At 39.1% G+C, this 16,922-nt stretch overlaps 1 protein-coding gene across 3 annotated transcripts in view; it reads right to left on the reverse strand.

Annotated features, from left to right (window-relative positions):
- The window catches only part of RUBCN (rubicon autophagy regulator), a 71,768-nt gene that overhangs the window by 44,017 nt on the left and 10,829 nt on the right, over window positions 1-16,922 (reverse strand). For all 3 annotated transcript variants that reach the window (XM_055084788.1, XM_007121263.4, XM_055084791.1), the window contains exon 2: window positions 3,208-3,361. In XM_055084788.1, the coding sequence (XP_054940763.1) occupies window positions 3,208-3,361 (154 nt within the window). The remainder of the gene's footprint in view (window positions 1-3,207; window positions 3,362-16,922) is intronic.

The following is a 16,922-nucleotide window of genomic DNA, read 5'->3' on the forward strand; positions in this document are numbered from 1 at the left end:
AAAAAAAAAATATATATATATATATATATATATATATATATATATATATATATATATATACCCGAGGTCTTTTTTGTTATTATTGCTATTTTTTAAATTGGGCCATCTATACTGCCAAGTACAGGTTTCTTCTTAGTGTTGGAAAAGGTGGGGGGAATCTTTGCACTTCTAGTCAGCTGAGAAATCTCAGGGATTAAGCGTCTCCACATTTCTAAGCAGCAGAAAAGGGGTTATCAAATATACCTTGCGTTATGGAAAGACTAAAAGGTAGCCCAGATGCAGGACGTCAAGGAAAACAAGATCCCTCTAAGAATATGGTCATGATGTTACAGTTTCCTAAGGCCCTGAGAGATTAAAAAAAATACACTTCACATTCCATAACACATCCCTAGGAAAGCACAGAAGAGATATGGCCAGCATGAATCATTGTATCCCTTCCCCCCTCCAAGAGCACAACACCCAGAATAGCTTCCTGATGACACAGCAGCCAGAAGCCTTTGAAAGCCTTAATCTTTAGCGAGGAAATGAAAGGAAAAACAAGTCCTTAATACAGACTTTAATTTTTAAGTCTTTACAAGGCAGAACTGAGCAGCAGTGAAGCTGGTATGGATCTTTTGTCTTTAATTCTTCCCACTAGAGCTTGTAGTTGCTAAATGTATGTGTGTATGACAGATTTGTCTGGTTTGCTCTGCTTGCACTTATTAACACTACTGCTGTTTTGTAGGTGACCATATACTTTAACAGTTTTCATTCTGCTGACCAGGTACTTTCACAGATCTTATTACTTACTAATAACAATAATATTGTGTTGCATTTACCAAGCATCTTTCACTTGGGAATTCCACTGATTTTACTGTTTCATCATGACACATATTGTTTCTGGCACAGATGGTAAAACTGTCTTCAAATATAGTAAAATGATTACTCCAGATGACAATGTAAAATGAGTAATAGAGCCAAGAAAAGAACTTTTTTGCTATCAAGATGAAAGTACTTTAACCACTAAATGACAGTGCCTCTAATCTGGTAGCTATCTCGGTCATCAGTCTGGCAAATTTGTATTGGGTTTTTGTAAAACATGTTGGCGTGGTTCCCAATTCTGGCTTGGGAGACTGAGTAGCTGGCAATGCCACAGATTAGTATTAAAAATATCAGGAGGAAGGGCAACCTTATGAGAGAAAATAAGTTTGTTTTGGGTCATGTTGTACTTGGCCTACAGGACAGCCAGCCAGATGATAAGGTATAGCAGATAGCCAGACAGCTAGTCTTGTGGATCTGAAGTTCAGCAGAGATGTCTGAGCTGGGGGTAGGTAGTGTATAGGTGACAGTTAAAACAATGCAAGTGAAGGAGACTGTTTCAGAAAATGTACACTGTAATAAGAGGTAAGGACATAGGACTGGACTGTATTAAAAACTAAAATCCGAGAGGAAGAGATTCCACGGAAATAAACTAAGAAAGAGTGATCACAGAGGTAGGAGAAGGTCTCCATAACATTGGAATAATGCAATACGAGTCAAGGTCTGATGATGTTCAACAATGAAGAACACAAGACAGTGTTCAAAGGAGAAATGTTCACTGGATTTGGTAACATGGACTTACATAAACTTCAGTAGCAAGAACAACAGTGGTAAGGGCAGAAACCAGATTGCAGTGGGTTAATTTATTTGTTTTGTAAATTTCAAAGGTCATATATTTTTCATAGGACAACATGTAACTTGAAGCTTAAAAAAAATGAGGGGGACATTTATTAATTACTTCCTATGTACCACGAACAGTGCTAGGCAAATTTGTATGCCATTTCATTTAATCTTTCCATCAAACATTATGATATAAATAATATTATCAACATTTCTACCGATGAGAAAAGGCTCAAAAAAGTTAATATCACCTAATAGTTAAGACTGACAGACAACTTACTACACTTTCTAAAGCTTTTTCAGGTATCATCTCATTTAATTCTCACAACAATCCTATGAAGTACATACCAGTGTTATCGCCTCATTTTACAAATGAGGAAACAGAAGCACTAACAGTTATGTAACTTACCCAATACCACAGAGTGGTGAAGCTGAGATAAAATAAGAACAGTCTGACTCAAAAATCCATAATTATTACTACTATGTCATTTTTCCCCCCAAGGACCCGAGCAATTTCAATCCAGGTTCTGTCTGATTCCAAAGACTTCTGTCAGTCTACTATACAATGTTGCCTCCAAATTCCTGGAATGAGGTTTTAATAATGATGACCATTAAGATTCAGCTCTTTAAAGGATAAAAATTTTCCCCATATCTTCAAAATTCTTTAGAAAGAGGGCCTCATTTTTAGAACTTACTCTGAATAAAGAAAATCTAACCTAAGCCAACTTTTCCACTGAATTCTGAAAGAACTCAACAAGAACACTGGTTTAAAGAGTTTGTTCAGAGGTGATATATACATATTTTTAGACAGGAGGGTAGCACATTAAATCCTATCAACTATGAATATCTTAATACCAATTAATTTTTTCCAGTGTGACTGTTAGTTGAGAATAAATTCTGATTAAAAAAGAAAGACAAGCCTGGCTTAGAAAAAAAGAGTTTCAGGAAAGAATACTAAGGCCTTACATGGGAAGAGCATGAGTGTTTGGGAACACAAATAATGCACATATTTGTGAGGTTTGATTTTTTAAAAGTAGGAGGATCAGATCCAATGACCCACTTGACAATTTTATCCAGAACCAAACCTTATTTAAAACATTGCAAATGGAGTAACTGCCATTGAGGATTAAAGCAGAAACCATTGAGTGTTAGTAGATTCCACTCATTTTTAATACTCAAAGCTTATTAGAGTGTTTGAGGATTACTTAGGAAAAGAAACAACATCAATAAAGTTTACATAGAAGAAAACATAAGCTATAACTAAAACTATCACTCACAAGCATCAACAAGTTATCAACAAAGTGATGCTCACAGGATAGTCTAAAAATGACAATAATCCTGTAAATATTTCTCAGATACGTCCTAGGATACTCTTAAGAGGAATATCTCAATGATTCATCATCATTGTCCTTATCCTCCTCCTTGTTATCATATATTACAGTCTTGCTCTCAAGGGCTCAGAGACTAGTTGCCTTCATCTTCTCCCTGCCAACAACTTAATGCAACTATTTCTTTCCAACAAGTGATTCAGCCAATCTGGCAGAAAAAGAAAAGAAGGGATCTACATACCTGGTCATGGATGAGCCCATGATAGAGGATGCTCTGCATGTCCCTGCAAAGCCGCTCCAGGCCACCATACTTGGACCAGACATTGGGGCTGTTAGCTGATACTAAACCCTCCACAGTAGTCTTCAAATTACCCAGCAACTGCCAGTGCTCCCTCCTGCAAGGGCATCAATTAAACCAATGGTTAGTTACTTTGTTGTACCTGATCCTGACCACGTCAAAGAAAGTCTAAGACAAGAAGCCTCCTGCCCCACATCCTAACATTGTCTCCCCTATTAATTTTTTACTTGAGTATAAGACCCAATTCTGAGAGGACTGAAGTTGTAAAGAACACTAAGATTTTGTTTTAAAACCCTCATATTGGGACTTCCCTGGTGGTCCCGTGGGTAAGACTCTGCGCTCCCAATGCAGGGGGCCTGGGTTCGATCCCTGCATGCATGCTGCAACTAAGAGTTCACATGCCACAACGAGAAAGCCCGCATGCCGCAACTAAGAGCCTGCATGCTGCAACTAAGAAGTCCACATGCCGCAACTAAAGATTCCACATGCTGCAACAAAGAGCCGGTGCAGCCAAAATAAATAAACAAACAAACATATATATATATATATATATAAAGCCCTCATATTTACATGGCATATTGTGCTTTGTAAGGTGATCTTCATCTACTATCATTCCATCCTCATGTAAGTAGCCTATAACCCTGTTTCTAGGAGTGTGACCCATTAAGATCCATTTCTGGACAATGACATTACATGGGCAATATATAAAGAGATGAGGGCATTTGCTGAAAACCAGAAATCTTTTGCCAAACAAAAAAGCCAAAAACAACTTTTTATTAACTATATTTCCAGTACTAAGTATATATATCTGTACACAAATATTATGGAAAAGAATACAAATTGCCCATGATTTTCCCCCTTAATTTTTTAACCTAAAATTGAGACAAAATGTTTTAAGCTTCCACTGAGCCACTGAGGACATGTCCCCAAATCAATCAACTATTGGCTTATTCCCTTGGACCATGTGAAGTACTTTAGTGTAAAAGTTTGAAAATTATTGCCCTAGATGATCGTCAAGGTTCCTCTCAAATTCCCAGCATTTTCTCAACACAGCTTCCAACCCAATAAAAACTCAAAACCAGCTGCAATTGAGTGAAAAGAACTGGATACACAGAATAAAACTGGATAAGGAAAACATGAGGAGATGAGGGAGGTGTCAAACTCCTTCTCTTGGGCCCCCAATTGTTATGTTGTACACTTTATCTAGCCCTTTCATTTCTTATGAGAATACTACTCTTTCCTCTTCAAGGACAGTCCTGGGAATGGTTATAATTTCTTCAAGGAACTTTCACTATAACTATTTTAATGTCATTTAAATACCTATTAGGGTAGGAGGGTTCTGAATTGGAATCCTTTCTAACTCTCATACAATTTGTACACTTTCTGAGCCACTTTTAAAAAGTGGATGAAGAGAGTAAAGGCAGACAAATAAAATAAAATGAATGAAGCTAGGTCTGGAACAGGAGTATTATCTAAAAGAGGAAAGCCAAATGGATCTCACTCTGGTCTTCTCCTCTGAAGGCCTTGAGACCAAGAATTTATTCAAACTGGGAGACACCAGGCTTTTTTAACCTTACATCATTAAACATTTGAGTCACCAGACTCCTCTGTTCTATTTCTTTTTTTCCCCCCAGTTTTATTGAGAAATAACTGACATATAACGTTATTTTAGTTTAAGGCATACAACATAATGATTTGATATACGTATACATTGTGAAATGATTACCAGAGTAAGTTTAGTTAACATCTATCACCTCACACAGTTATAAATTTTGTTCCTTATGATGAGAACTTTTAAGATGTACTCTCTTAGCAACTTTCAAATATACAATACAGTACTGTTAACTATAATCACCATGCTGTACATTACACCCCCAAAACTGACTTATAAGTTTGTACCTTTGGACCACCTTCACCCATTTCCCCCACCCCCTCATCCCCTGCCTCTGGCAATCATCAATCTGTTCTCTATTTCTATGAGTTTGGGTTTTTGGATTCTACATATGTGACATAATACAGTATTTGTCTTTCTCTGTCTGATTTATTTCACTTAGCATAATGCGCTCAAGGTCCATCCATGTTGCTACAGATGGCAAGATTTCCTTCTTTATGGCTAAATAATATTCCCGTGTGTGTGTGTGACATTTTCTTTATCCATTCACGTGTCAATGGACATTTAGGTTGTTTCCATGTCTTGGCTATTTTAAATAATGCTGCAATGAACATGGGGGTGCAGATATCTTTTCGAGAGAGTGATTCTGTTTCCTTTGGATATATATCCAGAAGGAGAATTGCTGGATCATATGGTAATTCTATTTTTAACATCCTGAGGAATCTCCATACCGTTTTCCATAATGGCTGCCCCAATTTACAATACCACCAACAGTACACAAGAGTCCCTTTTTCTCCACACCCTCGCCAACACTTGTTGCCTCTTGTCGTTTTGATGCTAGCCCTTCTAACAGGTGTGAGATGATATCTCATTGTGGTTTTGATTTGCACTTCCCTGATGATTGGTCACGTGAAGCACTTTTTCATATACCTGTTGGCCATTCCCCTGTTCTATTTCTAACCCAGTCCTGAGAGATATTTCAAGATAACTAAGATGCACACAGGACTGAGGTGGTCATTAAAAGGCCATTTATTGTTGTACTGTGAAACTGCCATCACAGAGGCCAACTGACTGCCAGCTTTTGCTTCAGTGATTCCCCATCTCCTATGCTTCCTCAGGAAGCATCCGGCTTGTTCTGACTGACACAGTTTTACATTCCAACAGGTTACAATCAAGTGGTGCAGGCCTGAGAGCCAGTCTGGTTCCTCAAGTGACTCTGCATATCTGTGTTCTGATTTATTCTGTATTGATCTTACAAGTTTAACTGTCAAAGAACATCATAATAAATCCTGAAAGTAGACACCAAGTACCCTATCATCCTAGGGCTTTGATTCCAAAATTTTACAAAGAGCATTGAAACCCTAGAAACCTTGAGCATTCACATCTATTAACAACTTCTGTACAAACTAAAGAAATTTTCTTCCCCAAAATGAAGTGCCCTTGAGATACCACAGCTACAAAAGAAGGTGGCTCTTACTCTAAGATGTACCAAACCATCTATTGGTATATGCTCATGTAGAAGAAAAGTAAACTTAAAAAAAATTTTTTTTATTAATTAATTAATTTATTTATTTTTGGCTGCATTGGGTATTCATTGCTGTGCGTGGGCTTTTCTCTAGCTGCGGTGAGCAGGGGCTACTCTACGTTGCGGTGTGCGGGCTTCTCATTGTGGTGGCTTCTCTTGTTGCAGAGCACAGGCTCTAGGCGCATGAGCTTCAGTAGTTGTGGCACGCAGACTCAGTAGTTGTGGCTCGCGGGCTCTAGAGCGCAGGCTCAGTAGTTGTGACACACGGGCTTAGTTGCTCCATGGCATGTGGGATCTTCCCGGACCAGGGCTCGAACCCATGTCCCCTGCACTGGCAGGCGGATTCTTAACCACTGTGCCACCAGGGAAGTCCTAAAAATTTTTTTATTTACATAGCTAGTCTGTTTAGTGTCTTTACTTTTTAGGATCCTTTACCCTAATGATACTGTTATCATTTTCAGAGAGCTGAAATACTAAGTTCAACTGAAGCCCATACACAATGGTTGGATTAATCCATTCATACCTGAATCTTAGATGCAAATAAATAGATCACCATGAGAAATAAAATATCCCTCCTCATTCTTTACCCAGATTGTTAGCAAGTGAGGTCAGTCTTTCCTAGGCTAAACCTGTTTGGTAATAATTATTTGGATTGTATCATCTTGCATTCACATGCAACCTTCATCTGGGCACAGGCAAGGACTGTATTAGACTCAAAGCAGCCCTTTGTATGGCCACTTCTGCAAGTATACAGAGTGCTCTTCTTTAATCACCATAAATTAAAAGCAAGTCTTTCTAAGCATATTACCCTATGTCAAGGAAGAACTAGGCTCGATTGGCAAGGGACAGCATAATCCATCTCTACTTGAATCATATTTATCAACAAACAGCAAAGCCAATCTCAGAATAAAGTTCTGCCAATTTTCTTTTGGGAAGATTTTGACTACATTCTTTGAAGAGGAACAGGAATTGCTTAAGCAACTCAAATAAGCGTACCCAAGGAAAAAGTTTCCCTAAATGCCAACTCAGTCTTAAGCTTGCCAAATCACAATTAGAAGTAACACTCAGGTTAAAACAGTAAAGTTATAAGCAAATGTTATTTTTTAAAGAAGTGTTATACCGTATAACTAATATAAAACTAATCATTAAAAATAAGTGAAATCAATAGTAAATAAATAGTAAATTCTGTGCAATTGTAAAATGAGATTCAATGCAAGGAATATATATTGGCATATCTTCCACCCCCAAGACTCTTTTTAGTAATAAAAGGAAACAGCTTCAACTTATTAGCATATCCCATCTACAGTATGCCATTTATCTGCATTGTAATGTGGTATCTACCTGAGACCAGAGTTGAAGGTCAGGTTGTCCCAAGTCAGGTAATGATTTGATCCCTGAAATGTGAGGAGAGGTATGTGATATCCATATGTGGAATATCATGAAACCATTAAAATTTTTGATTAGGAACAATTTCCAAAGCTAATGAAAGTATGTAAAAGTATAAAAAGCAGAATGTAAAATTATATTTATGATCTTAACATAAATATACTGAGAGAAATAGTGATATGTTAATAGTGGTTACTTTTGGTTATATAAGGGGAATGTAGAGAAGAGAGGAACTATTTCGGCCTTCCTTGAGGCTAGCAATTAAAGAAAGGTCAATAATATGAACAAAGTTAGTGAACCAGAAGCTGGAAAATACCATAAAGGATTTTAAATACTCAAGTATCAAAGGCATCTTATGCTGAAAGATTGTGGTCAGGCAAGCACCTAGGACTTTTAATGCCAGAAAGCACTTCCTGGAAAGAAGTAATGGGTTCATTCTTAAAGTTGGGAAAAACCTAATTAGGGAAATAATTTTTTTAAATAAATTTTATGTATGTATGTATTTATTTATTTTTGTTTGTGTTGGGTCTTCGTTGCTGTGACGGGCTTTCTCCAGTTGCGGTGAGTGGGGGCTACTCTTCCTTTCAGTGCAGGTGCTTCTCATTGCGGTGGCTTCTCTTGCCGCAGAGCACGGGTTCTAGGCTCGCGCGGACTTCAGTACTTGTGGCACGTGGGCTCAGTAGTTGTGGCTCATGGGCTTTACAGTGCAGGCTCAGTAGTTATGGCGCACAGGCCCAGTTGCTTCACGGCATGTGGGATCTTCCTGCACTAGGGATCGAACCCATGTCCCCTGCATTAGCAGGCGGATTTTTAACCACTGCGCCACCAGGGAAGTCCCAGGAAATAATTATTGGTAACACTGAGGTAGCGAGAAACTACCACGCTTAATTTGCGTTTAACTTTCTTCTTACCTGGCTCCATATTTTCTGTTTTTAGTTATACAGTTTTTAACTTGTAGAGTATGTAGTATATTTATGATGCTTTTCAAATAAACAATATGCTTATAGAAAAAACATACTTGACTCTATTACACAGCTCTCAGCTCTGGGGAACTTAGGAGAACCTAACCATTGGCAGTTCCATCCCTTTAGCGGTTGACAGCAGAATCTCAAAAGTCTAGGAGGGAACCTCAATGTCTAGGAATCTCAATGTCTAGAAGGCATGCTTTGTAACTTTATACCTATTCAACAAATGCTTCACCAATCATACTAAATTTTAATGATACTAAATTTCTTGAATTTCAACAATGGGTAGATTTAACAAAAGGTAGGAAAATCCCTTGTCAGAAACCTTACCACTGATGATAAGCAAACTCCTTAGTACGGAGTTCAAAAATTCTCCATCCTGCTCAGTACTCCTCAATTTGAATACAGTCTCTCTCTCTCTACCACATGCAAACATGCTAACCTCATACCTACTCTCATGACTGTATCCATGGAGACCTTTCCACTTGGAATGATTCTCTTCTTGTCCCATTCAGGGATTAAGGATCAGCTCTAGTACAATTTTCTCCCAAGAAGTTCTAAATAATCTGACCTGCTACAACTTTTTTGTTAGAAACTCCATTAACACATGCTGTCAATACACCATTCCTCTTAATAATAATCTTTAAAAAAAAAAACCCAAACGTTGTTATTTACCGGTATGTGGTTGATTTCCTTAAGGAGAAGGACCATGGTTTTCCTATTTCCTTTTTTTAAAAAAATATTTACTTATTTATTTGGTTGTGCCAGGTCTTGGTTGCGGCAGGCAGGATCTTTAGTTGCAGCTCGCCAGCTCCTTAGTTGTGGCGTGCGAACTCTTAGTTGTGGCATGCATGTGGGATCTAGTTCCCTGACCAGGGAGCGAACCCGGGTCCCCAGCATTGGGAGTGTGGAGTCTTAACCTCTGCGCCACCAGGGAAGTCCCTTTATTTCTTTTGTATTTTATATTTTAATAAGCAGAGAGAAAATGTCATTCAGTGGAAAGAGAACAAGCTTCACGGTCAGGCCAACCTGAATTTGAATCCTAGCTCTGCACAAACTAGCTGTGCATCCTTGGGCAAGCCATTAAATTCTTTAAGCTTCAGTTCCCTCATCTGCAAAATGGAGAGAACAACTACTTCATAAAGGAGTGTAATTGACAATCTACAGAAAGCACCACCATCAAGCAAATAATAGTAGTATTACTTCCCTTTGCTCTGTGCTTTTCCTTTGAACTTCCATTGCACAAATCTAATGAATCCAATTAAATCAGAAGGGGTACCTAGTATAAAGCCTTCTTACCCATTCTGCTTCAGAGAAAATTTGGGATTGGACAGTTTGTGACATAATGAAGACTAGTCACAGTGTTCCACCTACAAAGAATATCTTCACTGAATTTAAACTAGGGTCAAATTTCTTCTTAGCCCAGGTTCCAAGGCCCTCTTTATGTTCATGGTGCTCTCACTGAAGCAGGATAGCTGGAAAGACTTCCTCAATATTGGATGACCTTGTATATAACAGAGAATCAAACCTGCTTACTGGATAGAATGAAAGAAACTTATAAGGTTTTACTGCAAAAAAATAGGGTTGATTTTGTGAGTCATGTAAGAAAGCTAATCTCATTACCTTACAGTCACACCTTATGGTGTCTGGGTAGAAGAGTGCTTTACAAGCAAGGTAAAGGAAGCATACACCACCACTCCAATAGCAAAGGCAAAGGAGGAAAGACACTGCCTCAGTTGCCTCAGTTTTAGGGAGACTATTTTTTTTTTTTTTTTTTTTTTGCGGTAAGCGGGCCTCTCACTGTTGTGGCCTCTCCCGTTGCGGAGCACAGGCTCCGGGCGCGCAGGCTCAGCGGCCACGCAGGCTCAGCGGCCATGGCTCACGGACCCAGCCGCTCCGCGGCATGTGGGATCTTCCCGGACCCGGGCATGAACCCGTATCCCCTGCATCGGCAGGCGGGCTCTCAACCACTGCGCCACCAGGGAAGCCCCAGGGAGACTATTTTAAAGTAAAAGATAACCATCATTGGAACTAAAACTAAACTATCTCAAAAACTGCTGAGGAAAGAATACAGCAAGAGAACATTATAGAAATCATTTTTAAAAGATGACAGAATTAAGACCCAACAGATATGAGATAAAAATAAGTGTCAGTGGAATAAACTCAACTATTTAAAACAAAACAGCCAATCAAACAAAAAAGTAGGAGGAAACTATATTAATATCAAGGTTGTATTTAAGGCAAGAATCATTTAAAAAGACAAAGAGGGAATAATGAAGATATAGCCCTCAGTTTTTATGTATCTAATAACATGGCCTCAAAATGTATCAAACAAAACACACACACACACTGGGGAAACAAAAACTGCAGAAAACAGAAAAACAGGGACTTCCCTGGTGGTCCAGTGGGTAAGACTTCACACTCCCAACGCAGGAGGCCCTGGTTCGATCCGTGGTCGGGGAACTAGATTCTGCATGCCGCAACTAAGAGTCTGCATGCCACAACTAAGAAGTCCGCATGCCACAACTAAAGATCCCACGTGCCGCAACGAAGACCCAGCACAGCCAAAATAAATGAATAAATAAATAAATAATAAAAAGAAAAATGGAAATGGAAAAGAAAAAACAATGGTAATGGGAGATCATGAAAACCAAAAGTAAAAAAGTGATTAGAAGAGCTGAATAATATATAATTAATAAGATTGTTCTATAACATCTAGAAAACTACACCCTGAAGAACACTTTTTTAAAGCACACATAGAACAGTCACAAAAATTGGCCTTGTACTAAGGCACATGCATAAGAAAAGTCAATAGATCCTCAAAAGTAGAAGTAGTACGGACATATTCTCCAGCCAGAAAGCAATAAAACAGTGAGCAAATAACAAAAGTAGAACAAAACAAATAGAAAAAAAAAAAACCACCCTTGGAAAATCTAAAACTCTCAAAGGACTCTTTAGGAGGTTAGGAGGCAAAAATAAATTCATGGTCTTGGAGGGAGGTGGGTGAAGAGGAATGGCAATATGACTATTACTGCTTTCTTCTCAAAAGTATCCAAATGAGAGAGCTCACCGGGAGACTGTCTGAGAACCCTTAAGAAATTACGGGATTCTGCTGTTTTCTAGTAAAAAAATCAATCATCTCTCAGTCCTACAATCCAGCAGGGTTCTTGTGAGTTTCACTGGCAAAGGATATGGCCCCACAAACTTTGAGAGATAGTTTGCCAAGTTCCTATTTACTCACTACTATTGATGACTTCCTTTAATAATCTTCTCTCCTCCTAATCAAGTGTAGTTTACACTTCAAGTGAGCCTGATCCTGAGGAACTAAAAACATGTAAGCATGCTGCAGTTCTTTCCTGATAAATGCAGATTTAAATCTATAGCAGCATTGTTCAATTGAACTTTCTGTGATGCTGGAAATGTTCTGTATCTGTGCTGTCCAATATGGCAACCACTAGCCACTGTGGCCATTAAGCACTTGAAGTCTGTGCAGTATGACTAAAGAACTGAAATTTTAAAAATTTAATTTTAATTAATTTAGACTTATTACCACAGGTGGCTAAGTGGCTATCATGTTGGACAGAGCTGGTCTATAAATACCAAGGCAGGTTGTTTATGGAGGAAAGATTACAAAACAAAATAAAAAACAGGAAACAAATTCCATTTATGGAAGAAGTGATAAAGCAGCTATAAAAAAGCAGAAACAGCTATGGGGAGGGTAGATACTGAGAAAAGCTTCAGCTTATGGTTCCTGCTATCAGCTGATACACCTCCAGCTTCTGACAATAGCATTTTCCCCCAAAGATTCAAGAGTATGTTTTGCGGGAGAGGGGCGGGGGAGGCAGCAGGGGAGGGGAGGGAGAGTTGTACTAATAATTGGAGTAGCAGTTTGGATTGCTCAAAAATCATGTGATCCTCTTGCTTTGCTACCAGTGCTGCCAGAGCATGGTCAAAGGAAAAAGGAAACGAAAAGGAAGAAACAGAAAATGAAAATTACGTGAAAAATGAATAAACAGAAAGGGAAAAATAGAGGCCCTTTCAATAGCAACAGCACCAATGACACCTGCCCAACCACAAGAAGCATGATCAAATTTTACCATTTTCATTCCTTGAGCAAATATCCACTGAACACCAACCATATGTCAGGCACTGTGCTAGGCACTGGGCTTATGGTGGTTAAAGAGGGAGAGTCCCCACCTCTCTGGATATTCAGAATGCAGTGCGGGAAAGGGGTACGTACGTTTAAAAAATGCTATAGAGTGAGAAGTGCTGTAATAAGAGAGATAGAAAAGGGCAGGTCAATGATAACTTCTAAAGGAGCATTATTTAAAGGAGGACTAAGAGATCTCCAGGCAAAGAAGGAGGCAATGCAGGGAATTTAGAGGAGCAAGTATCAGAATGGTGAGGAAGGAGATGTGAGAGTGAGTGAATGCCATGTTTTTGTAACTGGAAACTTCATACTGAATACCAGGGAAGTTTTGACTTTCTATTTTCAATGAGAAATCACTGAACATTTCTGAGCAAAATACTAGAGTAACTTTACTTCTGAAAAATTAAGCTGGTAGCAATGTGGAAGCTGCTTGGAATAGGGGGACTGGGCTCAGATTGGGAGCTTAGTCAGGAGGCTACTGAGAGAATCCACAATGAGAAATAATAAAGGCTTTAGTGAATAATTTTGTTTATATCTGCCCAGAATTCATGTCCCTTTCTTTTGGTAACAGAATAATACTTTTCCACAGGGGAATCACCCCTCTGGCACTTAATCTGGTCCATGAAGTCCCAAGAAAATATCACCCTACCCTAGGATCCAGGGTTGGGCATATAACTTAGGCCTGACTGAGCAACATAATCCATACCCTGATTACAAGAACAGGAACATAAGTCAGTCCAAAAAGAGTCAGCCCCAGAATTTTCACTTTTGCCATACCTATGGGGATTGCTTTTGTCTTCTTTTTGGTTGGACTGCTAAACTTGAAGTCGCCAAGGGTTATCCTGTAGAAAAATCTGCGACTTCCCTGGTGGCACAGTGGTTAAGAGTCTGCCTGCCAATGCAAAGGACACGGGTTTGATCCGTGGTCCAGGAAGATCCCACATGCCGCAGAGCAACTAAGCCCATGCGCCACAATTACTGAGCCTGTGCTCTAGAGCCCACGAGCCACAACTACTGAAGCCCGCTGTCTGCAACAAGAGAAGCCACCACAATGAGAAGTCTGCACATTGCAACGAAGAGTAGCCCCCACTCGCTGCAACTAGAGAAAGCCCGTGCGCAGCAACAAGACCCAACGCAGCCAAAAATAAATAAATAAAATAAAATAAATAAATTTTTTAAAAAAGAAAAAGAAAAGAAAAATCTGCCTGAGAATGAAGCCAACACATCAAGAAAAAGAGCACACAGACAGGGACAAACTTTTTTTTTTTTTTAACATCTTTATTGGTGTATAATTGGTTTACAATGGTGTGTTAGTTTCTGCTCTATAACAAAGTGAATCAGTTATACATATACTTATATCCCCATATCTCTTCCCTCTTGCATCTCCCTCCCTCCCACCCTCCCTATCCCACCCCTCTAGGTGGTCACAAAGCACGGAGCTGATCTCTCTGTGCTATGTGGCTGCTTCCCACTAGCTACTGGCTTTACATTTGGTAGTGTATATATGTCCATGCCACTCTCTCACTTTGAGGGACAAACTTAAGCACCTACATTTGGCCATTCCTGAAGCAATACCACTCCCTGGATTTTTCGGTAATATAAGCCAATATATTTGGAAACGGAGGGGGAAAAAAAGGCTTCCAGAGAAAAATCAGAAACAGAAGTCATTGGACCTGTGACTGCCTGGGTATGGAAAATGAAGGAGAGGGAAGTATCAAATTTCACTGAGGTTTCTGACTTGGTTGACTGAATGGAAAACACTATTAACTGAGATACAGAAGAGAGGAGGAAAAGGTTTTGGTCAATAGAATGAGCTCAGTTTGGAGACACAAAAAAGTACCTTAATACTTGAATTCTGACTCTATCTGACTCACTGTACCAGGAAAACTGTGGAAGTAGTTGGGTTCCAAGCTCAGAAGTAGATTGCATAGCCCAAGGCAGCTGAGGGTGACAGAGCAATGCAAGAAGAATCATTCCTTTAATTGTTTAGTAGTTTCACCAGACAAACTCCAAATAATTGGCATTTAGGAAACCCTAGGAAAAGTGAAGTATCATCCCTAAGCATTACAGCATTTTGCTAGTGATGACTAGCTACATGGAAAACAATAGGGCAATCTATGACATTCCACTCCAAGGATGAAGTTAAAAGCTAGGCCAACACCCCAGTCCCCAGTGTGTTCAACTCGGATAGAGGAGCCACAGAAGGAGGAAGAGCAAGCAATGATACCACTGAAAACAGCAACTGGAAGAGCACTCACTAACCTTATTTTAAGAAAACTGGGGAGGAGATGGAAGTAGACATTTTTTGCATTCAGTACATATCAGGCACTCTGTGAGGAGCTTTATGCACATTATGTTATTGAATCCTCACAACTTACCAGTCAGGAAGGCATCATTCTTCCCACTCAGACAGGATAAACCAAGTAAAGCAGTAGAGCTAGAATTCAAACGCAGATCTACCTGGATATAAAGCTTATGCACATTTCACTACATCAACTGCTTTCAGAAAATAACTGAGCAGTTTTATCCTTCATTATATATTAAGAAAAAATGATGCCATCTCATCAAGATGTCTTCTGAATTGGGTGTTTTACTGGCCATAGAAGGGTTAGGTTTGCAATGACCCAGCCACAGTGCCTCAATTCTCAGGCACAAGGCATGTATTTTATTTACCATTTGACTATCTGGAACTAAGGAGGCCATCAGTGCCATGAAGTCCCATTAAATAACACATTCTGAGTTAACTGACCACCCACAGAGAGTTGGCTATGGCAACAGTATGAGTGATTTTGTGGGGATAATCCCATTACTGAAATTAAGTTTTGACTAAAGTTCCTTGGTTAAGAGGCAAGCATGGAAAGAATAACAGAAAAAGATACCTGCAAAGGAGCGGTCCTAATAGCCTTAAAATGACAGGCAAAGAATGCTATAAAATTCATTACCTTATACATTTCTTTGTCCCAGTATATTAGCATAGTGAGAGGTAGTATAGTGTAGGTATTAAAAGTAGAGCCAGATTGCCTGGGTTTGAATCCCAGTTCCACCAAGAATTTACTATACGACCTTGGCAAGTTACTTATCCTGTCTATGTCTCAGCTCCCTCACCTGTCAAATGGTGTTAATATATTGAATAGTACCTATCTCACCCAGTTGTTATGAGGATTAAATAATACTTGTAAGGCTCTTAAGCAATGCCTGGCACGTAGTAAATAAGTGTTTGTTAAATATATTAAATAAACAAATAACTCAGCTAGATGGGGAGGAAATTTGAATTTCCAACCCAGCCTCTCCCACATGAACTGGTAGAGGAAAACAAAAACAATCCTAAAATTTGTTTAGAATGTATATAGGACCTTTTACATGAAGCATTTCACAGACATCTGGAGGAAGAATAAGTAGCCAAATATACATAAGCAGAAACTGAAACATGGAAAAGGGAAGTAAGATGTTCAGTTTCACTGAACACATCATTCACAAGTCTTGGGCAGGAACGCCAAGGTCCTGTCCGCCAAGGCTTTGTACAGCAGGCCACAGGCTAACTGTGCACATAAAAGAGGAGTCACCCTTTAAAACAGCCAGGTCTTCACCCAGGTACAACATCTCATTAATTTTCCCCTGTTGATATTTTCTCAGAGGTAAATATTCCACCTCCAGTCTTTGGATCCCAGCTGCTCCTGAGACTCTAATTATATCTGAATATTTTTAAAACTCAAGAAAGACTTCCTTAAATGTAAGGCCAGACACTATAAAACTCTTAGAGGAAAACAAAGGCAGAACAGTTGAAGACATAAATCACAGCAAGATCCTTTTTGACCCACCTCCTAGAGAAATGGAAATAAAAACAAAAATAAACAAATGGGTCCTAATGAAACTTAAAAGCTTTTGCACAGCAAAGGAAACCATAAACAAGACGAAAAGACAACACTCACAATGGGAGAAAATATTTGCAAACAAAGCAACTGACAAAGGATTAATCTCCAAAATATACAAGCAGCTCATGCAGCTCAATATCAAAAAAAC

The sequence above is a fragment of the Physeter macrocephalus genome, chromosome 1, assembly GCF_002837175.3.
Source record: "Physeter macrocephalus isolate SW-GA chromosome 1, ASM283717v5, whole genome shotgun sequence".
NCBI lineage: Eukaryota > Metazoa > Chordata > Mammalia > Artiodactyla > Physeteridae > Physeter > Physeter macrocephalus.